The 24,641-nt window shown below is 33.3% G+C and overlaps 11 protein-coding genes across 11 annotated transcripts; 5 read left to right on the top strand and 6 right to left on the bottom strand.

Moving 5' to 3' along the window:
* Nucleotides 1-2: 2 nt before the first annotated feature.
* On the top strand, nucleotides 3-3,096 carry BX664DRAFT_329292 (uncharacterized protein). The gene is made up of 12 exons (XM_051544754.1): nucleotides 3-477; nucleotides 544-610; nucleotides 684-727; nucleotides 799-859; nucleotides 954-979; nucleotides 1,044-1,774; nucleotides 1,893-2,012; nucleotides 2,069-2,191; nucleotides 2,248-2,337; nucleotides 2,419-2,538; nucleotides 2,612-2,855; nucleotides 2,920-3,096. The coding sequence occupies exons 1-12, from the start codon at nucleotides 268-270 to the stop codon at nucleotides 3,046-3,048; spliced, it is 1,965 nt and encodes a 654-aa protein (XP_051401702.1). The 5' UTR covers nucleotides 3-267; the 3' UTR covers nucleotides 3,049-3,096.
* A 143-nt stretch (nucleotides 3,097-3,239) lies between these two features.
* BX664DRAFT_329291 (uncharacterized protein) lies at nucleotides 3,240-4,634 on the top strand. The gene is made up of 2 exons (XM_051544753.1): nucleotides 3,240-3,852; nucleotides 3,950-4,634. Exons 1-2 carry the CDS (start codon nucleotides 3,303-3,305, stop codon nucleotides 4,435-4,437), a joined length of 1,038 nt encoding a protein of 345 aa, XP_051401701.1. The 5' UTR covers nucleotides 3,240-3,302; the 3' UTR covers nucleotides 4,438-4,634.
* Nucleotides 4,635-4,709: 75 nt separating this feature from the next.
* BX664DRAFT_357707 (peptidase C1B, bleomycin hydrolase) lies at nucleotides 4,710-6,672 on the bottom strand. Its single transcript, XM_051547979.1, has 5 exons — nucleotides 6,303-6,672; nucleotides 6,114-6,200; nucleotides 5,554-6,014; nucleotides 4,879-5,432; nucleotides 4,710-4,775 (listed from the first exon to the last, which is right to left on the bottom strand). The coding sequence occupies exons 1-5, from the start codon at nucleotides 6,655-6,657 to the stop codon at nucleotides 4,769-4,771; spliced, it is 1,464 nt and encodes a 487-aa protein (XP_051401700.1). The 5' UTR covers nucleotides 6,658-6,672; the 3' UTR covers nucleotides 4,710-4,768.
* Nucleotides 6,673-6,804: 132 nt separating this feature from the next.
* Nucleotides 6,805-7,783, bottom strand: BX664DRAFT_329288 (uncharacterized protein). The gene is made up of 3 exons (XM_051544752.1): nucleotides 7,510-7,783; nucleotides 7,388-7,438; nucleotides 6,805-7,303 (listed from the first exon to the last, which is right to left on the bottom strand). Exons 1-3 carry the CDS (start codon nucleotides 7,550-7,552, stop codon nucleotides 6,885-6,887), a joined length of 513 nt encoding a protein of 170 aa, XP_051401699.1. The 5' UTR covers nucleotides 7,553-7,783; the 3' UTR covers nucleotides 6,805-6,884.
* An 857-nt stretch (nucleotides 7,784-8,640) lies between these two features.
* On the bottom strand, nucleotides 8,641-9,282 carry BX664DRAFT_329286 (uncharacterized protein). The gene has a single exon (XM_051544751.1). It carries the CDS (start codon nucleotides 9,231-9,233, stop codon nucleotides 8,880-8,882), a length of 354 nt encoding a protein of 117 aa, XP_051401698.1. The 5' UTR covers nucleotides 9,234-9,282; the 3' UTR covers nucleotides 8,641-8,879.
* A 589-nt stretch (nucleotides 9,283-9,871) lies between these two features.
* BX664DRAFT_294864 (uncharacterized protein) lies at nucleotides 9,872-12,345 on the top strand. The gene is made up of 8 exons (XM_051542123.1): nucleotides 9,872-9,948; nucleotides 10,042-10,755; nucleotides 10,831-11,239; nucleotides 11,317-11,504; nucleotides 11,601-11,679; nucleotides 11,740-11,945; nucleotides 12,020-12,036; nucleotides 12,127-12,345. The coding sequence occupies exons 1-8, from the start codon at nucleotides 9,925-9,927 to the stop codon at nucleotides 12,152-12,154; spliced, it is 1,665 nt and encodes a 554-aa protein (XP_051401697.1). The 5' UTR covers nucleotides 9,872-9,924; the 3' UTR covers nucleotides 12,155-12,345.
* Nucleotides 12,346-13,196: 851 nt separating this feature from the next.
* Nucleotides 13,197-14,211, top strand: BX664DRAFT_372091 (uncharacterized protein; the record flags this gene model as incomplete). The annotated part of the gene is made up of 1 exon (XM_051548664.1): nucleotides 13,197-14,211. Exon 1 carries the CDS (start codon nucleotides 13,249-13,251, stop codon nucleotides 14,209-14,211), a length of 963 nt encoding a protein of 320 aa, XP_051401696.1. The 5' UTR covers nucleotides 13,197-13,248.
* A 293-nt stretch (nucleotides 14,212-14,504) lies between these two features.
* BX664DRAFT_364847 (PRP38 family-domain-containing protein) lies at nucleotides 14,505-15,724 on the bottom strand (the record flags this gene model as incomplete). The annotated part of the gene is made up of 5 exons (XM_051548437.1): nucleotides 14,505-14,998; nucleotides 15,067-15,182; nucleotides 15,255-15,411; nucleotides 15,510-15,635; nucleotides 15,721-15,724. The coding sequence occupies 5 exons, from the start codon at nucleotides 15,722-15,724 to the stop codon at nucleotides 14,505-14,507; spliced, it is 897 nt and encodes a 298-aa protein (XP_051401695.1).
* BX664DRAFT_329278 (uncharacterized protein) lies at nucleotides 15,608-17,297 on the bottom strand. Its single transcript, XM_051544750.1, has 4 exons — nucleotides 16,441-17,297; nucleotides 16,023-16,333; nucleotides 15,721-15,965; nucleotides 15,608-15,635 (listed from the first exon to the last, which is right to left on the bottom strand). Exons 1-3 carry the CDS (start codon nucleotides 17,166-17,168, stop codon nucleotides 15,895-15,897), a joined length of 1,110 nt encoding a protein of 369 aa, XP_051401694.1. The 5' UTR covers nucleotides 17,169-17,297; the 3' UTR covers nucleotides 15,608-15,635; nucleotides 15,721-15,894.
* A 684-nt stretch (nucleotides 17,298-17,981) lies between these two features.
* Nucleotides 17,982-21,724, bottom strand: BX664DRAFT_259504 (patched family-domain-containing protein; the record flags this gene model as incomplete). Its single annotated transcript, XM_051540590.1, has 3 exons — nucleotides 17,982-19,268; nucleotides 19,345-19,947; nucleotides 20,027-21,724. The coding sequence occupies 3 exons, from the start codon at nucleotides 21,722-21,724 to the stop codon at nucleotides 17,982-17,984; spliced, it is 3,588 nt and encodes a 1,195-aa protein (XP_051401693.1).
* An 855-nt stretch (nucleotides 21,725-22,579) lies between these two features.
* Nucleotides 22,580-24,545, top strand: BX664DRAFT_329274 (uncharacterized protein). Its single transcript, XM_051544749.1, has 7 exons — nucleotides 22,580-22,665; nucleotides 22,744-22,914; nucleotides 22,979-23,111; nucleotides 23,170-23,421; nucleotides 23,507-23,650; nucleotides 23,721-23,763; nucleotides 23,826-24,545. Exons 1-7 carry the CDS (start codon nucleotides 22,607-22,609, stop codon nucleotides 24,341-24,343), a joined length of 1,320 nt encoding a protein of 439 aa, XP_051401692.1. The 5' UTR covers nucleotides 22,580-22,606; the 3' UTR covers nucleotides 24,344-24,545.
* The last annotated feature ends 96 nt before the right edge of the window (nucleotides 24,546-24,641 follow it).

Below are 24,641 nucleotides of genomic sequence, written 5' to 3'. Positions count from 1 at the left end.
ATGGTTAGTAAAAGTAGAATCATTATATCATATCATAACTGACAAGAAACAATTTTTATGTGTCATGATGGTACTATACCCTTTGTACATTTAAAACACCTGGAAACCTGCTTGTTCCAAATTTGGCATTCTCCCCATTTTCAAACAGCGACTGATTTTTTTTTTTTTTATATGTATATTCTTTTTGCTTTGTTCTTTTGACTCCTCTTTCTTCTATCATAAACAGAAAATAGATCTTTATATACCACCATTTATTAAACACTTTTAATGCATCGAAAAAAATTTAAAGAAGATATATCACCTCAAGATGACGAAGTACTTTTATTATCAAAATATAAAGATCATAATCAACCATCCAACCTTCTACGGGAACGTTACAACAGAAATAAGAGGAAAGGAAACCCTATTGCGATTCCCAGTAATCAAGATCGAAACAACAAAATGAAAGGAAAACCTACATCTTTCTCTGATATAACTGTATGTGAATAATATCTTTTTTTTATATAGTTTATTAATAATATTCTATTTTATTTTAATTTTTAGTATAATACTTATTACTCAAACAGAAATCAACAGCTTAATATTCCCAGACCTCAAAAAAACTTGGTTGGTATGTGATTACACTCTTTATATATAATATATATATACATATAAATTAACAACTTTCTATTATTATTATATAGGAAATATGAAAGGTGCTATTGAATCCAAACGAAAAGTTCCAAAGGTACAATCCTTATTATAAAGTTTTTACAGTTTAAAACTAAAGACTAATATTTTATGCTAAATATAATACAGGAATCCCAAAACGAATCTGAAAACTCAACTGTTATATTATCAAGTGAAGACGATGAATTTTGTAAATATCAATCAATTCTTTTTCTTTATTTACTTGAACTCATTATGTCCTTTTTTTTTTTCTTTTTTTCTTTTCTTCCTCTCTCTCTTTGTAGCTTCTGGCTCAAGTCGAAGATCAAAGGTAATTCTTTGTTTACAATTCTCTTTTTTATATTATTGACAATTTGTTTTTTTTTTCTGAATAGAATATTGAAAGGCGATCATTACCACAAGAATTTAATGAAACAAAAGCTACACATGCGCTTCAATCTTCCATTAGTCCACCATTCCTCAACAAGAAAAGACATCAACCTAATCAACTATCAACACCAAGAAGGCCATTTTCATTTGCATCAGGATCATTCTCTTCACAAAAAGCACCATTATTTCCTCCTATACGGAACCCCTTTACTGAACAACTTCACCGTCATGTACCAAAGTCTCCTCCAAAAGAAATCTCCCGATCTCTTTCAACATCACCACCTGTTGTACCATCATATCCAACAACAACAAGATCGCAACGAACACAGCCAGAAATCAATCCAGTATCTCGACATATTATATTTGATGATGATGATGATGATAATGATAATGATGATCACAATGATAATGATAATGATGATAATAATAATAATACTCCTTCAACTAAATCTCAAGCCACAAATCATTCTCATAGTACAGACGAGCCTTCCTATTCTGTTCGGACGATGTTGAAGGACAACTTTTACGATTATACTACTCCTGGTTCAAAAGATAGAATAAAAACACAGCCTTCGAGTCTCACAACAAAAAGACAACAACGATCTACTGGCAGGAAAGGAAGATCTACAATAGAAAAGACAAGCGACCTGCGGGATAGTACAATGGGTGATGAATCTCTAGATACAACACCTGTAGAACTATCTGATGAAGAAATGGGTGAAATGTCTGATACGATGTAAGTTAAATATCATATAATACATGTTTACTTGTAAAGGTGAATTAAGACTAATTTTTATATCGCTTTTTTTTTTTTAAAAAAAAATATTATTATTATTTATAAATCAATGATATAGATTGTTTACTTATCCAGTGGATCGTAGCAAGGGATCGATTACTATTACAGTAGAAGATCAAACTCGATTAGAACCTACTATGTTTCTCAATGACAGCATTATTGACTTTTATTTGAAATGGTAAATAATTAAAAAAAAAAAAGTAGACACAAAATGAACTCAATTTCTCCTTCTAGGTTGATGGATTCTTACTCTGGTATCAATAAACATTATCGCAATAAAAGACGAAATAGAAGGGCTGTAGAACAAACTCATATATTCAGCAGTTTCTTTTATAATCGACTCATTCAAGGCTCAGAGTAAGTTTTGATAAATAAAAGGAAAAATAAATGATATTCATTTTTATCTTTTGTAGAAAATCGATCTCTTATGAAAATGTAAAAAAATGGACTTCCAAGATTAATTTGTTTGGCAAGAAATATGCTATATTCCCCATCAATGAAAAGTAAGTAACAAAAAAAAAATATTTGAATTCAACTTTGATATACTCATCTTTTTTTTAAAAAAAAAATCAATTCGTGTATAGTTGGCATTGGTATCTTGTTTTGGTATATAATTTAGATAAATGTATTCCTGGACAAACTGCTTTGGATCCTGAAGTACTGGATTTATCAAGTGATTCTGAAGGTGATCGATCCCTCACGGAGTAAGTAAAACAAAAAAAAAATATTACAATGATATGAATAAAAAATTGATCGATATATGTTATTTTGCTGTAGACCTCATATCTTTGTCCTCGATTCATTGGGTGGACGGCAAAAGAAATGTACTATGAATATCAACGACTATTTGGCACAAGAAGCAGCATCACGATTACATGTAGAACCTACGGAATTTATCAAACCTCGATTTCACTATGCTTCTGTACCAAGACAGGACAACTCTTGTGATTGTGGGGTATTTTTACTTCATTTTGTGGATCAATTCCTAAACTCTCCTCAAAGTTTTATTGATATTCTTTTGGTAAAATGATAGGATCGACATCTAAATTAGATAATTAAAACTTGACTCTTTTTTTTTCATATAGACCAAAAATGCTACAAGCCCTTTATGGAAAGCAGATGAAATTAAGGATAAAAGAAAGGAACTTCAAGATTTATTCTTGGATATTCATAGTGAATATGTTGCCGCACATGTTGGAAAATTGATTATGTAATTTTAGTTTAGTTTTATATTCCAAATATAAATGATGGTTTTTACCCTTTTTTTTTGTATTATTGTTACACGCGTCCAATGCGGGGTTACGTGTTATGATTGCTGCATCTGAAAAGAAAACTTTTGAGTCCAAAACAATGGAATGGGAAGGCACTAAAAAAAAAAAAAGAAAAATTGGTAGCTCTCTTTTCTTTTTTTTTCTTTTTTTTTCTTGTATTCATACTTTTTTTCCTTTCTTTTCTCTTTTTATACATCATGTCTTTACGTTGGGGTATTTTAGGTACTGGTAACATTGCCAAGACATTTGCAACAGCTTTACAAGTATCAAAGAAGGGATCCCTGGTAGCAGTAGGTAGTCGATCCGATGCTTCGGCGGTAGCGTTTGGACAACAGTATGGACTCGATGCATCACAGTGTCATGGCTCTTATGAAGCAGTATTACAAGATCCTAATGTCGACATTGTTTATATTTGTTCCCCTCATCCTTGTCATCATGCTATGGCGTTACAAGCAGCTCAAGCCAAGAAACATATGCTGGTGGAAAAACCCTTGGCCATGACCGAACAACAAGTACAGGAAATCATTCAAGCTTGTCGTGATCATCATGTATTTTTGATGGAAGCCTATATGTATCGTTGTCATCCTCAAACTAGACAATTGGTCGATTTGATACGTGCTGGTGATAAGATTGGTCAAGTTAAATTGATCCGTGCCAATTTTTCTTTTGATGGTCGTCCCTTGGGTCCTTCCTCTCGTTTATGGAGAAATGAATTGGGTGGTGGTGCCATTATGGATATTGGAGGATGTAAGTATATTTTTTTTTCTAAAAAAAAAAAAAAAAAGAATTAATGATAGTATGGAGGTGATTGATTCTTTTTTTTTTTTTATATAATAATATATAGATCCCATGTCTTTTGCCAGATTGATCGCAGGTGTAGCTCAACAAAAAGAATTTGCTAACCCCACTAAAGTGAAAGGAACTGGATATATTCAACCTGATACACAAGTTGATGAATGGGCCATTGCATCTTTGGAATTCGAACATGGTATAACGGCTCAATTGTTCACAGGTGTGTTTGCGGATAGTGATTGTTATGTGGAAGTCATCGGTAGTGAAGGTTCCTTCAAAGTCCCTAATCTGTGGCGTCCTGATCTTGGTCCTGTGCAAATCGAATACAAGTCTCATTCTAATCCCACGGTGGAAATCATTAACATCCCTTTGGAAGAAACCAATTTGTTTGCAATGGAAGCTGACGCCGTTGCTGATGCTCTTCTTGGAAATCAGCTTGAATGCAAGTACATGACTTTGGATGATACTTTGGGTCAAGTACGTGCTATGGATCAATGGAGAAAGGAAATCGGTTTGTGTTATCAAGAAGATCAAGTTTAGTCAATCCAGAATCATTGAAAGCTCATTGTAGTTTAGTTCAGTCTTTTGTATATTGTTTTATTCTTTTTTTTTTATGAAATAAATTCATCATTATCCCCCCATCACCTTTCAATTCATTCATCATCATACCAAATATCGTTCCTACAATCAAACAAAGTCATACATCATTCCATCCTTCCTCCATTCGATCATTCAACAAGACTAGTTTTAATTACATGTGACATAGATTGTAAATATTAGGCTATATATATATATATATATATATATATATATAAAGTTGTCATCAACAAGTTTTATTTGAAATAAACATAAATAATGGAAATCAAAATAATCAAGCCCTAATTCATCATAAAAAAAAAAAAAGGTATCATTAGTCAATTGTTTTCCACCGCAATAAAAAGTATCCACACTCTTTACTCCATTCTAAATCAATAGACTTACAAAGCGCCCATGGGATCATAAGCAGGAAGAATAATAGCTTCTGTTTTCAGCAAATCTACTAAAGAAGAAGGTATAACATTCTTTTCCAATACAACTTGATAGACAAATTCAGAGAACCAACTATCTTGCATGATCCAATAACCCTTGTCACCTGAGCTGTCACCCCATGAATTTTCTACCCGCCAGCGAACAGACTTGCCATCTTCATCCAGATGAACACCGGTAAAGACCATAGCGTGCGTCATGGCCGATTCACCATAGAGAATACGATCCTTCTTGGACAATTTGAAATCCACATTGAAGGCCAGTTCATAACTGTGAATGTCAAGATCCATGGCGGCATGCTTGCGACTGTTGAATTGTCCCACATCACATCCAAACCAAACAGGCTTGCCAGACTTGAGTACCTTGATAGCTAATTGTTTGATCAGTTCGATGTCCGTGTTGATATATCGAATAGGATTTCCTCCAACCACATTGCCTAAACGGTCTACAGTGTATAACCTGGAATAATGATTACGGGGATCGTTAATCAAAGATAATGTATCCTCCAACTAAAAAAAAAAAAAAAAAAAAAAAAAAAAAAAAAAAAAAAAAAAAAAAAAAAAAAAAAAGATTATCATCAATTCATAGAGATCTTTTATTTTTATTTTTATCTTTTTTTTTTTTTTTTACCTTGTACCCAACGATATCCTTGAAGAACTTTTGAGGAGTAAGATTTCGTACAGAGACAAACTTGCCATCCTTATCAGTAGCTTCCCAATCAAATGACTTTGGGGGTTCACCCAAGAAAATGACCATGATACGATGAATATCTTCCAACATATCTTTTTTCAAAAGACGAACAGAATTGATAGAGACACCTTCGACTACAGCTTTTCGAATTTGAGTGGCGAATTCCCGAAGTTTCACAGTAACTAACCAGTTAAGTCTTGAAGAGGAAGAGGAAGCAAATGTTTCAGGATATTCACTTTTAGGTACCACACCATATTTGGACACAACATTGACAAACATATCCCATTGTCCTCCATCACCTACAGGAGAAGAAAGTAAATATTGTACAACACGATCCGAGATATCCTTGTGAGCCAAATCAATCATATTTTCAAGGAACCAATTGGCCTTTTCTAGTTTGTCTATTAAAAAAAAAGAAAGATGAAATAATCAGTCATACGTTTGTCTTAGTGTCACCTATTTGTCATCCCTATCTTATTAAACTTTTGGGTATAAATTACCATAAAAGAAGAGGTAACTTTGACTCAGTTCAAAATCATCCTTGAGCTTGTATTTGTTGATCACAGCTAATCTGAGTACATTGGTACCTAAAACAATAACAAAAAAAAAAAAATCATGAGAACAAAATGAAATAAATGATAAGAATGATGTCATGGAATAAACTAACTCTATGTTTTGTTTTATCTTACCAGCGAATAACCAACAACGACCAGATTGTTTTTGATTGGTAATAGCACCTTCCAAGTCTAATTTGACGTTAAAGACATGAGTATCTTTCTTTGATACAGCAGGATCGACGAAGACATCACTAGGATCATTTGAAACAAGAGCATTCATTGCCAACGCGTTCTTATGGTCTTTCCAAAATGAATTGGTATACTTGTCCAACGTACCACTGGTCAAGTCAGCACTACCGCTGTCATTGAGATTCAGTTTCTTCAAAGATGCCAATAATTGTTGATCTTGTTGTCGTTGAGTATAGTCATTGTTGTTTTTTTCATTCATAACAGATTGTTGACGAGGAATTGATTGTTCAGCACCCATGATGGTATTTTAAAGATAAGGAAAAAATAAATAAAAGAAAAAGAAAAAAAAAAAGACCGAGATAAGGGAGGGGAATTTTAAATACACGGCGTTTGAGCCCATGTGACATGAAAGATGTACACGGGGTTTGAACATTAACCCAATCATGCCTAATATTCATCATTCATGTAACATAAAAGGTGAATCAACAGAACAATGATGAATCTTAATATATTTCTTTTATACATCTAGGAAAAACAATAATGGATACAAGAAAAAAAAGAAGATATATATGACTGTGATGGGGTAGTACTAGTAGTAGTAGTAGTAGTCAAAGTGGTAGTAGGATCCATTAACATCATAGAACTAGAATGTGTATATGAGGGAGAAGTAACTGAGGCTGGAGTAGAGAAAAGTAAGGAAAGATTGTTATCATCATTATCAGCAGATATACTGGAAATAGATGACGCGCTATCGTCATCATCATCATCATCATCATGGTTATTATCATCAATACTATATTTGGATCCAATGGGAGTAGGATTAAACCCTCGTTCAACCAAGAGCTGATGAGTCCATAATAGGTACAAACTTTCATCATCATCATTAGGACTTATATTCATTGATCGACTTGTTGGTAATGATGATGGTAATTTATGTGAAGTATCTACGTTGTGTTACAAAGAAAAAGGTAAGGAAAGATATATGCATATATTTGGTAATATCAAGTATTTTAACTAGTTCTCCTTACTAAGATGAGAGCCATAGCTACGAGGTTGTAAGTGATGATGAGTAGTGGTACCTGGAAAAAAAAAAAAAAAGAAAAGAAACATTTTCATATGTATTTGATATCAATAGCTGAGTAAGACTTACTTTGACTATATCTATTATGACTATTGGTTTCCATGAATGGCATTAGTTGATAAATTGTGACTGATGATAATGTTACTGAAGAATGTAAAATGAAATATATTATTTTTATACAAAGAGAAAAGATGAATTAAGAGACAAACTAAATAATAATAATAAGAATAAAAGAAAAGTACAGTTATTTCCTTTTTTGGAGGGCTTCTTTTTGTTATGATGTTAATGGATGGTTTTTTACTTTAGATAGAAGTGATGATGACTTGAAATAAAATTGGAAAAGGGGAGAGAGAGAGAGAATAAAAGAAGAGATGAAAGAAAGATACTAATGCAAGTACAAGAATGATATTTATACCTTTTTGCATTAAAAAGAAAGATCTTTTCTGTGAGAGATAAAAAAAATAGGAGGCATTAGAGAGTGAGAGAGAGAGAGAAGGTCATATATATTCAATTCTATTGGTCCTATATAATTCAATCCAGCTTTTTTTTTTTTTTTTTTTTTTTGAAAAAAATAGGGTACCTTGACCCAGCCTTTACGATGATGATGATGAATAGGATGTCTTCTGATTGCTTTGTTCACTCCATGTGCTTAAATTGCACCACTTTCTTTGGTCAAAAGTCATTTTTCTAAAATTCCAGGAAATCATCGTGATCTCTCTTATGTGTAACTTCCACATTGGGCATATTGAAAATCGATCATCCTATTCACTTTTATCTTTTATCATCTATGTTCTCATTGGATACCATTGTTCAAGAAGAAAATGATAACTAGATTGCATACAAATTCGTTATTTCATGATAATCAGTGCATGTACGATGAACAAATAGAACATAGAGATATTCGATCAAAATCACGCGACATCGTTTTTCTTTTTCTTCTATGCCATTCCCTCTCCCCCTGAAAGCATATTTCACTTGCCTCTTTCACACATTTTGTTACTGAATATCATCTCCTTGATCTACACTTGATGACACTGCTAAATCGCTTTTTTTTTTTTTTTTTTTTTTTTTTTACTGATATATCTATATATGGTGTTCCTTTTTTTCCATCATCCAAGTCAAGTGTCCCATTTTCATCATTGTATGAACACTAAAAAGATAAGAGATAAAAAAAAGGACTACTTTGTTTCCAAATAATCCTTCAAGTCGGTTCACTAATAATAAAGCCCATAAGTATAAAAAGATATATATGTGAAGAGTTTATTGTCTACTGTACAAAATGGAGAAGCGTGAAGTTGGTGTAAAACTAATATAAACTATGCGAATAAATGGTGTATAAGAGAGATAGGATGTATGATGGTCTATGTATATGAAGACTAACTAGTATAAAGACGGGGATGTAAAGAAAAAAAAAAAAAGAGAGAGAGAGGGAGATGTGTTCAGGCTATTTCCAGATTCTTTGCTTTTTGTTTGATTTCGCCATAACATTGTTTGCAAACATGGTGTAATAACTTGGTATGACCACAAGCAGGGCATGATACAATATTTTCCTTTTGTTGTAAACCTTTGTTACTTGCCCGCATACGTTTCTTTGAATGAGAAGTCTTCTTTTTAGGTGCAGCCCATAAAATAGGACCTAACCAACTAGGTACTTGGAATGTGTTATTGTTGTTATTATTCAAGGTATTGTTGAGCCATTGACCAAGTGATGCCAAAGGTGAGAAACGATTGGTATTGGTGGTAACAAGTTGTCGTGTTGTAGGACGTGCTACCGATAATACTGAATTCAACATTATATATATTTTTATATCGATGGAAAAAGGACAAAAGAGAGAAAAAAATAACAAGGCTCTTCAAAAAAAAAAAAAAAGAAAAGCCACTACAACAGGTTAAAAAAAATCAGCGGACTATAAATGTTAGCCAATCAATCAAATTTCCAATTTCCATTTATGGATCATCAAGACTATGAGTGTGGGCAAAACGTGTTTTATTGAATAAAAAGATATAAAAACTATTGATAGTATCAATTTATCATATTAGTATTAGTAGGAGCGGTATTAGCAGAAGTAATGACAGTAGCAGCCTTCTTTTCTTGATAATGACGAGCCTTGGCATCATCCAATGCTTGAGCTTTTCTATCAAAGTATATGTAGGCCACTACAATAAGAAGAATCCCAAACCAGAACCATTCATTCCTACGTCCCAAAAAGAAAATAAAACAAAAAGGTTATTAAAAACAGAATCCATAAACAAAAATAACAGAATATACATATATATTTAAATAACTTACAAAACCATGACCAAGATGAACGATGGCAAGTTCAATAAGAATTACAGGTAAAATCCTAAAATCTATAAGCGGAATGTGAAATATCGAGTCACGTATAAACTTCCTTTTTTTTTTTTATCCCTCTTCGTTTGGCTTTCTTTTGTCATATCTCTTTCCACTTTTTCCTTCACCGACCTTTTTTAGATTGTTTCTGCATGGACTCTGCACAAAAATCAACGGTAAGTTTAGTGGCTATAGTTGTTTTTTTTCTATTCCTTTTTATTGATTTATTTAACATTGTTTTTTTTTTTTTTTTTTTTTACATATATTAGCCTCTTCATATCCCTCAATCAAGTTCTAGAGGTATCGGCAATACCGGTTCACCAAGTATGGGACAACCAATGAGTTCTTCTTATGAAAACCAATGGCTACTTAGTGACGATAAAAAGACTTCTGGACGTAGAAAAAGCATGGCGGATGACAACAAAGATACAAGCAAAGAAACAAAGAAGCATGATATCCACTCACAACATTCTTCCTCAGTTGGATCTAGCACTGCGCACAAAGAAAATATGCATCCTAACAACAGTGGTGCACCCGCTCGAAAGAGTCAAAAGAACATGACCAAAGCTGAACGTCGTGCTCTTCAAGAACAACAACGCTTGGAAAAGGAAAAACGTGTGGCAGCAGGATTACCCAAAAATGCGAAAAAGGCTGCAGAATTATTGGAAAAACAAGGCCCTTCTACAACTTCAAGTAAACCATCCACTTCTAAAACTCAACATACTTCTGGATCAACAACTTCCTCCGTTTCTACAGGTGGTGATGACTCGACTCCCAAGAAGAAAAACACCCCATCTTCACAAAAGGCACAAAAGAATCAAGTTCCTTGGCTTCTCCATTTGGATGCTCCCAAACGCCCTGATACTGCTGGTTCAAACAAGGATTTACATCCAGCCGTCAAGACTTTGGCATTATACTTTTCTGAATACAAGATTGTAGGATCTAATGCGAGATGCGTTGCCATGCTGGAAACGTTCTCAAAGGTATCTATATATACATAACTTTGGAATATATAGTATAAACTGATATTTTTTTTTGATATATTTTATTTTATATAGGTGATTGAAGAACATCGACCTCCTTCTGATGCTACATTTTCAAGACATATTCAAAAACATTTGGATCCTCATATTGCATACTTATTGGCAACAAGACCTATGTCTCTTAGTATGCGTGAATGTATTCGATGGCTTAAGAAAGAAATGGCAGATATTGTAGAAGAAGATCCACCTTTAGCTGACGACGATGCACGACATCGGTTAATGGAACGTATTGAACATTTTATTCGTGAACGAATCACCATGGCAGATCAATTGATTGTACAAAATGGATTACAGAAAATCAATGATGGAGAAGTGATCTTGACCTTTGGTAAATCATCTGTAGTAGAAAGCTTATTGTTAGCAACAAAGAAAAAAGGCATTGACTTTAAGGTGATTGTGGTTGATAGTCGACCATTATTTGAAGGTAATATCAAAATAAACCAAATTAGAGTGATGGTTCACATTATTTACTCTTGTGCTCTTTTTTTTTTTTTTTTTTAGGCAAACATTTGTTACGAAGACTTGTGGCGGCTGGTATCGACTGTTCTTATCATTTATTGTCAAGTGTCTACGTTGCTTTATCATCAGTGACTAAGGTGATTATGGGTGCTCATGCTTTACTGAATAACGGCGCTGCATATTCACGTGTTGGTACATCTTTAGTAGCAATGGCTGCTACCGACAAGCAGGTAGGAAGGAAAGAGATTGTGCTTTTGTGTGTGTATATATGTCATGATGACTCATCGTACATATATTTTTTTTTTATCGATGATTTCATTCCGTAGATTCCTGTTATGATTTGCTGTGAAACCTATAAATTCGTCAATCGTACTCAAGTGGATTCCTTTGTCATGAACGAAATTGGTAAGTACCTATTATCATTCAAAACTTCATTATTTGTTCATATATATGTTTTATCTTTAGGCAATCCTGATGATCTTGTCAATACCAAAGCTACTTTCAATTCCAATCATCAAGGTCATCCAAACCCTACTACATCTGCTTTGGAAAATTGGCGTGAACAACCTAACCTTAGATTACTCAATTTATTGTATGATGTGACTCCTTCGAAATTCATTACTTTGGTGGTAACTGAAGTTGGTCTTATTCCTTGTACATCTGCTCCCGTTGTAAGTATCTTTTCGTATTTATTTTATTTGTATCATTATTTCTAATCCGTTTGTTTCTTCCTTTTTTATAACAGATCTGGCGTGAATACAAGTAAGTTTTTTTTTTTAAAAAAAGAAAAAAAAATAAATCAATAATAATGATATACTTATTTTTTTTTTTTTTTTTTTTTTTTTTTTTTAGCGAGGAATTCGGAAAACGGGATAAATAGATCAGGATCATTCAAATTCATGCGACATCATTATTTTGGCATATAGGGAACATATCGATATCATTAGTTAGGCAAACAATATTAGTATTAGTATTGATGTAGTTTAGAAACCTTTACACTTTTTTTTTTGCATATCATCATCGAAGAAACGAATAATAAAAAAAGAAAGACGTATTTATTATGTATCATGCAAATAACGGTAGTAAGGCTATATGATCCTTTTTTTTTTGTTTTGTACAACATGTGGTATTTTAGCTATATGCCAAATGGCTAATTTGATGATGGTACGACTTTATCATTGCAGCTGATCATAAGTAAGTATCAATCATCCTAATCTTCTGGACAGGATGACATACATAGAATGAATGCAAGATGATTTACTCATGGGGTAATGCAAAAAAAAAGAGAGGTATTTAACATTTGAAGCTGATTAGATAAAAAGAGTACAATGTGAATATATAGTTCAATTTAGATTGAGCTATTCATGATGTATTGCTTTCAGTGGGAAGCCATTGAAATCTTAATCATATGGATAACTTCTTTCTTTTTACTCTCGTCATTTTTATTAAAGTAATGCGGTCAAGATGATTATTTTGGGAACTTGGAGAGATGATGGTACAATCATGTCTTTTTTTTTTCTTTCTTTCTATTCATCATCATCATTTGTTATCATCATTTACGTTTAACAAAGTACAGAAAAAAAAAAAAGGGTGGAAAAGGGTCCAATGACATCAAATCTAATATCTTGTGATGTGATGATAATTTTTATTCTACATTTCGACTAAATCAATGAATGATTTTGCCACATTGAAAAATAGAATCACCATAGATAACGTCATTATTAAAAAAGGATGACCATTATCTTTTTCCTAATAAGTCATTCATATTTCATGATGATCCATAGCCAAGACATAAATAACCTGTGCTTTGACCATGTCTTTATAGCAAAAAAAAAAAAAAAAAAAAAGGTCATCGGACATTGTAACCTGGCGTAGTGAACTATAAAAAGATATAAATTGGGGGAATTAATTTTTGTATCCCTTTTCCCCTTCAATATATTAAAAAAAAAAAGAAAGAATTTGAAAAGAAAATAGATGGTTCTTTTTCTTGATTTACCTACTGAATTATTATGTCATTTGTTGACATTTTTCGATAATCCTTCACATTATCATCAACTATGCATGATTCATCCTCTGCTTTATCGTATCGGACGCTCATTCAACAGCCGCTACTCATTTCTCTCTCGTACTCTGATTGTCGACGACCAAGAACAACATTATCGATCCATTCTTTGTCGGTTTTTGGCTTCTTCATCTATTCCTTTTCCATCTGTATACGCCATTGACCTCATGGAGTTGGTTCCTACCTCTCATTTTTGCAACTTCAAGGACTATCCTGACATTCCCACCAAAAAGTATCTATTACAATTCTTTCGCACACAACGACAAACTTATTATCAACATGCCAACAACATGAAGGTGACCATTCCTACATTGGTGAACAAGACTATCTTGGCGAAAGCAATGACGACTCATCGCCACCGACTAATAGGCGGTATTCCTCGACGCGTGTATTACCATGTGACATTTCAAGGGGTATCATCATCATCATCATTGGATCCATTCTTTTGCTTATTTCACGATACAGACGAGGTGGTAGGTTTTGACAAGGATTTGAATTGTCATCATGGCAAGTTATGGTACGAAGATGAAGGCATCATCACAGATAGTTCATGGGATCAATTACTGACAGTGGGCAAAACGACCTTGGATTACCGCTGCCTTCGACCTTCTCCTGTGGGTTACTATGATCAGTACAAAACTAAATACCATCGTGCATGGCGACCGTGCCTTTTGAAAACTCTATATCAATGCCAACTCAAGCAAGATGTCCGCAAAGGTGGTTTGAAAAAAGGTGACTGGTTCGATTGCGTGTTTGTCTATGAACATCGGGAAGATGATACTATTTGTTTGGAATTCTGTCAACGTGATCGCCATCGTTTACAAAGTCAAGGTTTCTTATTGTTTTCCGAACACCATATTGAGTGGATTGGATAGATTTAGTTTTTTTTTTTTTTTTTTTTTTTTTTTTTTTTTTTTTGTAGTATAGATAGATATCCACCCTCTTTCGTCTTGTTCTTGTTTTATTATTTATTTTGTTATCTACTTCATTGAATCATATCATTCTTTGTATAAACACATATATTATATCCTTCCTATCAATTGTACATGTTCGTATTTTTTATTCATTCTTCATCAAATCAAACCAATAAAAAAAATATTCATCTATATATCACCTAATCAAACCGCTAATTTTTTTTATTGTCCAAAAATATATATCTACTACTAAACTAGTATCTATGTCTTCGTTCTCTACTTCTACTTCGACTGGAGTAACGAGATCGATGTCTTGATGATGATCCGCTAGATCTGTGTCTTCCATTTCGCCTTGATCGTCCATCGGATTCACTATCATTGCTCTCAGTACTTGGGCTTCGATGGTGTCGTCTATGATCATCACGTCGTTCCGGACTACTACTTGGGCTTCGATGGCGTCGTCTATGATCATCACGTCGTTCTGGGCTACTACTTGGACTTCGATGTCTACGTTCATTTTTTTCAGGACTACTGCTTGGACTACGGTGTCTTTGTGATCGATCGTCTTTCTTGTTTTCCCCATCTTCACTTTCCAAATCATCTTCCAATGCACTAACTCTTGGCTCCAATTCATCGTTGTCTTCCAATACATGACGTTGTACTAATCGTGGTAAAATAACATCGCAAACACGTTCCTGGTGTAATAATTGATCAATAAATTCATCCATATAAGAAAGTGTATAACCACCTACCAAAAAAAAAAAAAAAAAATTCGTCATCATCCATTCTTTTTTTTTTCTAACCAGCTGTACTTACCTCCTACTCGGACACGTAGTTTTCTATAATCATTCAAGAGAGGTTCCAGGTATTGATATATTTCTTTTGATTGACCAACAATACGAAGGTAAAATGCAGCAAGTGCTCGAAGATATCTAAATAATAATAAGAATAATAATAAGAAAAAGTGAGTGAAATGAATATGGTGAAGAATGAGTAAACTTTACTTGAAGTCTTCTTGTTTGATAAGATCAGTCAAGATTTCACGTTCAGGTTGTAATTGTAACATTTTCAAAGTTAAGCACAAAAAATGAGTCGGTTCATGATTACCATATTCGCCACCAATGGAGTTAAGTTCTACTGCTTTATCCATCAAAGTAACAGCTATAAAAGATATAAAAACCAAGGGCAAGTTAGTATTCTATATAAAATTTTTTATTCTCTTTGTGTCCCTCTCTCCTTTAATTGTTGTTGTATTTTACCTGTAAGACCAAAACATTCTTCTTTCCAATACATTGAATCGTAAATACGTTCACGGATAATCTTTTCAATCAAGTGTTGTGGATCTCGACCATGAATCCAATTAGCACCAGCAATAGTTCGATTGGCTACATGGGAAGATGAAGAAAAAATAAGTTATCTATCAATGTCATCATATTCCTTTTTTTTTTCCATAAATAACAAATAACTTACCCATGGTTATAATAAAAAAAAAAAAAAGGGAAGAAAAAAGTAAGCAAAGACAAAGTGCAAAGGAAAAAAAAATAATATGAGAGAAAAAAAAAATATGAATCGAGGAGTTTGAATTTTTATTATTTTTCTTTCATCACACAAAGTTAATACAAATGTAAACGAGGAGTAAGTAAACTAAGGGGAAGATAAACTTTTTCTTTGTTTTTTAGGGTGCATCAGGGGTTGTATTCGGGGCAAATCTACAACTAGAAAAAAAAAAAAAAGAATGAGTTTAATATAAACACGTCGTACTCTCTACTTACTAACTCTTTTCTTTCTTCGATTATCATAACAAGTAGCATCACAAAACCATAAAGAAGTATCATCCATAGACCAACCATCATTATCATGTTCGAGTTGAAAACAATGATGATGATAAGCACGTGAGCATCCACCATCACATCGCATCCATTGTTGTTTTTTATTGATATCTATCTGTTCATGACAAAGAGCACAGAAATCTTGTATCACTGGACGATGCCGATCTTCCAAAAGTTCATCCCGATACGCCGACAAATCCAATCTTGGTGACCGTCCTACTACACCATATCCTTTATAATCGCATCCATGTTTACTGAATAATAATAATAATAATAAATAATAAATAATAATAAAAAGGAATCATTTTGTGAGTCAATTTTTTTTTTTTGGTAAACAAAAAGAAAAAGAAAAAAAACTTACTTGCATAGAGTTCGTTTGCCCCATGGTCCAGGACGCCAATTTACTGTTTCAGTTGTACCACAGTATCGACACCATCGAATGCCATCACAAGAAAGTTGATCAAAAAAACAAGTCGGTTCATCTTGATTATTGTGTTTTCGTCGTTTTTGTTGATTGTTTCTTGGTTTGGCTTGTCTTTTCCTTTTTCGTTGTTGGAAGGATTTTTTTGTTGATGTTATTGTCGTTGTCGAGGTATCTTTAAATTCCGATGGCATAATATCATCATCATCATCATGATCTGGATGATGATTGAAATCAATACCATCAAAAAGAGGTTCAATTGGACTTGAAGGAGAAGAAGAAGATATTGAGAAGAATGATTGAACATCATCGGTGTCATCCATGAGACCTGTTGCTATAGAAACAGATGAAGTACACTTAGTAGGAGGAGGTGTAGTAGGAGGTGTAATGGTAAGAGTATTGGTAGGAGTGATAGGAGATGATGTTGGTATAGTTGGCACAGTGGTTGTAGGAGTACTCGTAGGTGGTATATAAGCATTATTAGTGGAGGGTGATTGCAAGAAACAATCATCCTTGAGGAAAATGATGCGCCACGTCGAACTTGACAAATCATCGAGTGACATTGCAGACTCCTCCATTGGTAAGACAGAAGACAAGAACTCGTGACACAATTCCTCCCATCGACCTAATCCAAGATTGTTGTAACAAGTTGATAACGAGATAGACATATGATTGTAATATTATGATAATAATAAAGTGATAATAATAGTAGTAATAATAGTGACAAGAAAACTACAGAGTAAAAAAGAAATAATAATAATAATAATAATAAAAGTAAGGAGAAAGGGGAAGAAAATTATAATAATAAAATAAAAAAGAAATAAAAAAAAAAAGAAAAAGAGAAGAAAAAAAAAAGGAGACCCAAACTAGTATAAAAAAGAAAAGAAATCATTTCCAAATTTGGGGGAGGAAAGGTCATCAACCTTTTTTTTTTTTTTTTTTTGGGGGGGGGGAGCGATAAATACAGAAAAATCAGGTTGGTTTTATTATTATTATTATTATTATTATAAACTATCATAAATCGTTTGAGATCCTATCACGAGAAGAAGGCATATCTGTCACCAATACTTGATCAAAACTATCTCGATCTTCTATCAATAATCCATGTTCATTGTTTCTATTCCAATCCCATACAAAGCCATCTTCATTGAATTCCGATAATACTGACATGCCTTGTCCACCTAATAAGCTGAGTAAGATAGGTAATAGAATCAATCCATGTATTGCTCCATATACAACAATAGAAAGATCTAATATATAAATAAAATAAATACCAGTATATCAATAATATTAATAATAAACTTACACATTCTAAAGTAATACACTTCAAAGATTTTGGATTTTGTAAATGCCAATACAGTGATACCAGCAAACTTGGTTAGAGTAATACCACAAAATACCTGTAATGCATATATACATCATATTTAGTTCAACAAAGAATATTCTTTTTTTTTTTTTTTTTTTTTTTTTTTTTTTTTTTTTTAAAGGGAACTTACCGAGCTACCGACATCCACCAAACTTTTTGCGGCTCTTTCTTCCTTTGTACCAGAAGATACCATAAATGCACGAGCAATATGACAACAGAATTCCACACTAATACCAACACAGATCACAAGATTCACCAAACTAACAGCATTCAGACTGATCCCCCAGATCGACATAGTACCAACCACATTAAATAGAATCATAGATACTACAGCCATCACTATTGTCCCAGATCGTAAACTTCCCAAGAGAGCACTTGTAATCACAAAAATGGCCACCATTGCCAACCCTAAGAGTTCCACTGCCATCGAAGTAATTTGTTCATATTGTTCAAAGAAGATGTAAAATACCGAATACGCATATACTTGAAGATCCATCGAGTTCCCAATATCCTTGGCAATTCGCTTGGCAGATGCATACGCTTGAATAAAGTCATCTTGATTCTTCAATGGTGTGTGAAACGTACGGAAATGTGATGTTTCTATCGTACCCACATTTTGACCTTTGGAGACTACAATAGCATCCCCATACCCAGCTTTTCCACCTAATGGACATTCTTCACTTGGTGCCATATTGATCCATATATCCAAAAAGTCTAAAAATTCTTGTCCTTCTGGTAACGTTGTCATGTCCGCTATTGACCAATCGGGGAAACAGGCTTGGCAATCCGTATCAAAATCCCCACATAGTTCCATATCTTTCTTGGTTTTTGCTACTTCAAAAGGTAATGTTGATCTTCTTGAAAATCGATCTCTTGACTGATGATTATTTTTTTGTTTCTTTAATTGACAACATTCAAAGTTGGGGTTCATCCATAAAAAGTAATCATCCAACCAAACACTTGTAGGTTCACCAATATAAGAAACTTGAGGTCGTTTTCTTTCTTGTTCCAAAATCGTTGCTAGAGATCGTTCATCACATCCAGGAAGCCTACCACAGATTTGTTTTTGTCTTGATCTTTCCGTCAAATTTGCACCGCTGACTACAAAATACACAGGTGGACCCACATTGAAATAATCATCCAAATCATTGAAATATGGTACCAAATATGAGTCAGTTGGTAAAGCTAAACGTTGATCCAGTCCCAAAGCCACTTGTGGTACCCTTGAAAGATTGAACATAAATAGACCAAGAAATATCAAACAGGTGACAATACGGGTCTTCTGATCAAGAACCACAGGAACAAACCCACGACGCCAGCAAGTTTCAAACCATCCTTCTTGTTCAGTCTTCTTATTTGATACATTGAGTCGAATACAAGGAAAGCAATCAATTCGGTTGGCCTAATAATATATAAAAATCATTGAGTAAAAAAAAAAAAAAAATACTGACGTTTTTTTTTTTTTTTTTTTTTTTTACCTCAGTTCGTTTGGCATCTAATACCATACAAGAAACAAAGCAAGTCACCTGAAGTAAAAAGTCCACAAAAACAGCAGTAGCAGCAACAAAAGCGAAACTACTGACAGCAGGCATACTGACTAATGTTCCTAAACCAAAGGCAAGAGTTTCACTCAAAGAACTGAGTAAGATACTAGGTCCCATTTTTCCAAGTGTTTTGGCAGCGCTTTCTTCCATTGATTCACCACCACCATTATCACCATGTTGAATTTGTTGATTTTCCTTTTCCACAAGACCACGACGACGATCAAATTCATGACACAAAATAAAGATATTATCCACCCCAACGGCAAGCACCAAGAAAGGAATCACTTCAGCAATAATCAATGTTGTCTTGCGTCCAGTCAAAGAGAATAATCCTACCGCCGCTGAGACCGAGAAGATCACAATCAAGATCCCACATATACCAAGACTAAATTTGGATTCCACCATAAGTCTACGAGGTTGCCATGTTGTCAATCTTCCAAGTGCTATTGATGCATACAAAAACATCACTAAATAACTGATAGCCACCGTTTTCCCATCTGTATTACTAGATTGATTCAATTCAATTTCTAAAGAGCTCTATATTGTATATACAAGTGTGTTAGTAAATTTTGATTCATCATGATTAAAATAATAATAATAATAAATTGTAACTTACTTCAGTTGAATAGGTAATACGAACACCTTCCCATTCTGGACGATCATTGACCTTAGATAAGATATTGGATAATAATGACACTTCCCAATCTTGTGCCTTGTCAGTTTCAATAGGATCCAAAGAATTTCGTAATACAAAAGTCACCACAACAGCCTTGGCGTCGATATAATGAATATCGTTCTTGTCAGTACTGTATCCACCAAGAATCATTTGAGGTTTGAGAGGTTGCAAAGATTCAGGAAGGCAGCTCGTTGGGTCAAATATACATTGTTCTAAGTCTTCACGCCAATTATCAGGATCAAAATTGTTGATATCATCTTGCCAGTAACCAGTAATCGATTGTACAATGCAGGCGTCACCAGTAGGATGGAAACATACATCTTGAAGTGAGATACCAAGTTCATTTGAATTCATTGTCTTGATTTCTTCTTGTAAGGCAAACAAATGTTCCAATCGAGAGGTGGATAAGAAAGGTTTAGATTCATCTTCACTGACCAAAAAGAGTTGAGTTGTACGGTAAAATGGAGAGAAATGTTCATCAAAATGATTCTTTTGAGCCAATGCTTCAGATGTAGGAGAGACCCATAGATTCACTGGATCCCGTTCTAGAGAGAAACGAGACCAACCAGCTGATAATAAAGTGATAAATACCAGACCAGAACAAATTACTAACCAAGGATAACGAGCACAGAATAAACCTTGATAGTAGAACCAATTTTGAATACGAGTATTCATCCAATACCGACGAGGAGTATGATCAGGATCCAATAAATTTTCTTCACGATTGTCATCAACATCATCATCATCATCATCATCATTGTTATTGTTGTTGTTGTTGTTGTATTGATCTTCTGTGAGAGCAAGAGGTTCATAAGCGCCTCTTGCAGCATCATGTTCATCTTGCCACCAGTATTGTTGAATCCAAGTCATCATCCAACGTTGTCGTGATAAAAACCAAATAAAAACCAATATAAGAATAGAAGCATAAGAAGTTATCATAGCAAAAGTCCAGCATCGTAATAAACCAACATAACATTCGGGAGATTCACGTTCGGTTGGAGGAAGCATAGGACATGCATCTTGACAATCCACACATGCACATCGGTAGGGACCATCACCACCACAAGATTCACCTTTGTCGTCATATCTTGTCAGACCATCACGAGGTGTTGCCTCTAAAGAAGGAAAATCAATTTGAAAAGGACTACCAAGGAGTTGTTTCTTGCCCATAAATTTGACCATATCTTGCCAATTAGTCGCACCCCCACCTATAAAATCCATGGCATAACCATTGCTTGATCCGAATTTGACATCCTTGCAACTATCAAAAAATGGAGCCCCATACTGTTCACCAACCCAATAATCCGCTTGATCCACTATGGCATGTCCATTTTTGTTATAACTATTGGTGATATTGACAAAAGTAGATTGATTAGGAGAACAAGTAAAAGAACACCAGAATTGCATAAAGTTTTTCCAACAGGCAGGACAGGATGAAATCATGGGTTCAGCTCGTTTTACTTGAGTTACTAAATCGTTGAACTGTTGTTCATCACAGCAAACAGGAACTTGTTCATAATCAGTACCACATGTTTCCACTAGTTGTTGCCGAAAGTTATCCGTTTCAGGTAAAGTTGCTGGTCCATTGTCAACACAAGGTAAACGTGAAAACATACTAGAATCACACTGTCCACGCATAGCACAAAAACCTGGTTGGTGAATAGGAGTCAAAGGTTCATCATTGAGTTCTGTTGCAGTCACCTGTTGTAATATCACTGACCAATGTTGAATAAGAGATAAGACCAAGGGTATCCATAATAATTTGAGCATTTTTTTTTTATTGGAAAAAGAAAAAGGACACGTACGTAATAAATATAAATATAAATATATATAAAATAGTATTCACTGAGATAATATTGATATAAAAAAGTATAAAATGGGAAGGGTAATTACTTGACAAATAGTCAAAAAAAGATGTGAATTAGGTATGCATACAATAATAATGAAAAGAGAAGGAAGAATTTACAATAAAGATATATAACAAAAAAAAAGAAAAGAACTAAAAAAAAAAAAAAAAAAAATCAAACAAATTTAAAAAAGCATATCAGGTGATTTGATTCCCTACAGTGTGTTGTCGGGCATTTTTTAAGCTTGAATAATTCTAATGAATTAAGAAAAGTTGAGGACGATTATGGCGAATCATCTAGCATATATGATTCCATTTCTTTCTATGCCTGAGTTATATGCTTAATTCAAGTAACAAAAACCCTACGACGTTTTGGTTGTAAGTATCAAAAAAAAAAAAAAAAGATTTTAATTATCATATTTTTCTTTCTATTCTTTTTTTTTTTTATATTCTCTTTCTGGTACACAACGCAAATCACCATTTTTTTTTTATCACCTGCAAATCATATTATTCAATTACGCAAATTATCTATTCCTCTCTGCCAATTCTTTATGAAAAAAAATCAGTGTTTCCGGAGACTGAATTTGTAACAAAAAAAAAAAAAAAAACTTTCATTTCTTTTTTTTTTTTTTTGCTCTCTTTTTCTTTTTCAAGAAATAATTTTTACGATCAACATGAAAGAGGCACCTTGGTCCGATCAAGATACTTTACGTCTTCCGAATAAAGAAGAAAGGTATATCATTGATTTTTTATTCTTAATGTATATTTTAATAATCATTTCCTTTTCTTTTCTTTTTCTTCTTTTTGTTAGATTGGCCAAGGAAATACTACAATTTGAAAAGTATATATCACCAACTAAAGAAGAACTACAGGGAAGACTTGCAACTGAAAAAATGATCGAACGCTTAGTGAAAGCCATTTATCCTGATGTCAAGATAGAATGTTTTGGTTCTCATGTAACTGGTTTACTATTACCTTCAAGGTAAAGAATATATATATATATATGTTTAACCTATTATAGATCTAACTTCTTTTTTTTTTATTAGTGATATAGATATTGTAATACATTGTGATTCTTCTATTGGTACAGAAAAATCTGTGATTAATCGTATCAAACGAGTCCTATTAAAGCAAGGTGTATTTTCTTTTGATGAAATCGTTCATATTCCTTTTGCCAAGGTAAAAAAAAATTAAAACAAATCAAATTAATTATAATATTTATTTATTTGTTAAATAGGTACCTGTTCTAACAATTGATTCTTTAAGATATACAGTGGCTATTGATATTACTGTCAATAATATTGCACCTAGTTCTAATCGTACTTCTTTATGGATTAAACAATACCCTGAACTCAAACCTTTATATCTGGTTCTCAAACATGCTCTTCAATCTGTACAACATCCTCGAGAAAATTTTATGCCAATGTCATCAAAATCAAATGGATTAGCTAGTTACGCTTTGGTGTGTCTGATTGTGAACTTTTTATCAGTAATACTCTTTTTTTTTTTTTTTTTTTTTTTTTTTTTTTTTTTTATTAACTTTTTTTTTTTTTTATTCCCATTATCATTAAAAGGTAGAAGCTGAAAAATTAGGATGTATCAAATCATCACCTACTTATTATGCGAATTTGTTAGTGGAATTCTTGGACTTTTATGCAAATTTCAACTTCGCTACAACTGGTATTCAATTTGACTCTACAAACCCTTATTTTGAAAAGGTAAGATAAACTCTTTTATCCAGTGAATTTATACAAGTCTTTATAAATAACTATCTCTTATGATAAATAGGGATATCTACCTCCACTGGCAATTCAAGACCCTGATGTTGAAGGTAAAATACTTTTTTTAAGAAAAATCATCATGTTAGTTTATACTCAATATCCTCTTTTATAGGTAGCAATATTGGTAGGAGCTGCAGTATGATCGCCGAAGTACAAGAATGCTTTTCATTTTTATTGGACACTCTGCTAGAAAACAAAAAGGATGGGCCACCCAATTCAATCTTGGAACGCATTATACCAGTATCACAACAACTACCATTGGATGGTACTCAACGATTAGAAGGACGCAATTACAAAGTACAACCTTTACCCATGTTGTGTTCAGCATCCTTAGAAAAAGCACAGTCAGAAAAACGAATACGAAACATGCAGCAAAGACAAAAACGGCGACAACTACGATCATTAAAACGACAGAAGCGCAATAATGATAACGATCAAGCTAGAGATAGTTACAACGATAACGACGATTATGATTGTGATGAAAGGAACAATAAAAAGCGAAAACGATTACCTGAATGGGATAATTATGTGGGCGATACTTCCTTTGTACCTCTTGGCAAGACGAAAACAAAACAAAAGGATGGTGACAAATACAGCAAGAAATTAAAAGGTCGCCATATCTATTTTTGATAACGAAGTACTCGGTATAAAACATTCGTAGTTTATTTTTCTCACTTGTTATTTTATCTAATTAGATTCGTCTGTATACATGAAAAATACTAGATTATTCTTATATATTTATTTAATCTACTACATATTCCCTTTCTGCATTTGTATCAAAATAAAAGCATCCATTTTTTTTTTTTTCGTTACATATACCTTTTTATTTACAGTATGATTATGATAATGTCTATATAGACAGTGATATATATATATGGGGATGATGTCTAGAATTTCTATTGATGTTTAATTGTTATATTATCACATT

This window comes from Halteromyces radiatus (assembly GCF_025201355.1).
Source record: "Halteromyces radiatus strain CBS 162.75 chromosome Unknown BX664scaffold_3, whole genome shotgun sequence".
Lineage (NCBI taxonomy): Eukaryota > Fungi > Mucoromycota > Mucoromycetes > Mucorales > Cunninghamellaceae > Halteromyces > Halteromyces radiatus.
This window is presented reverse-complemented; position numbering and strand designations above follow the sequence as displayed.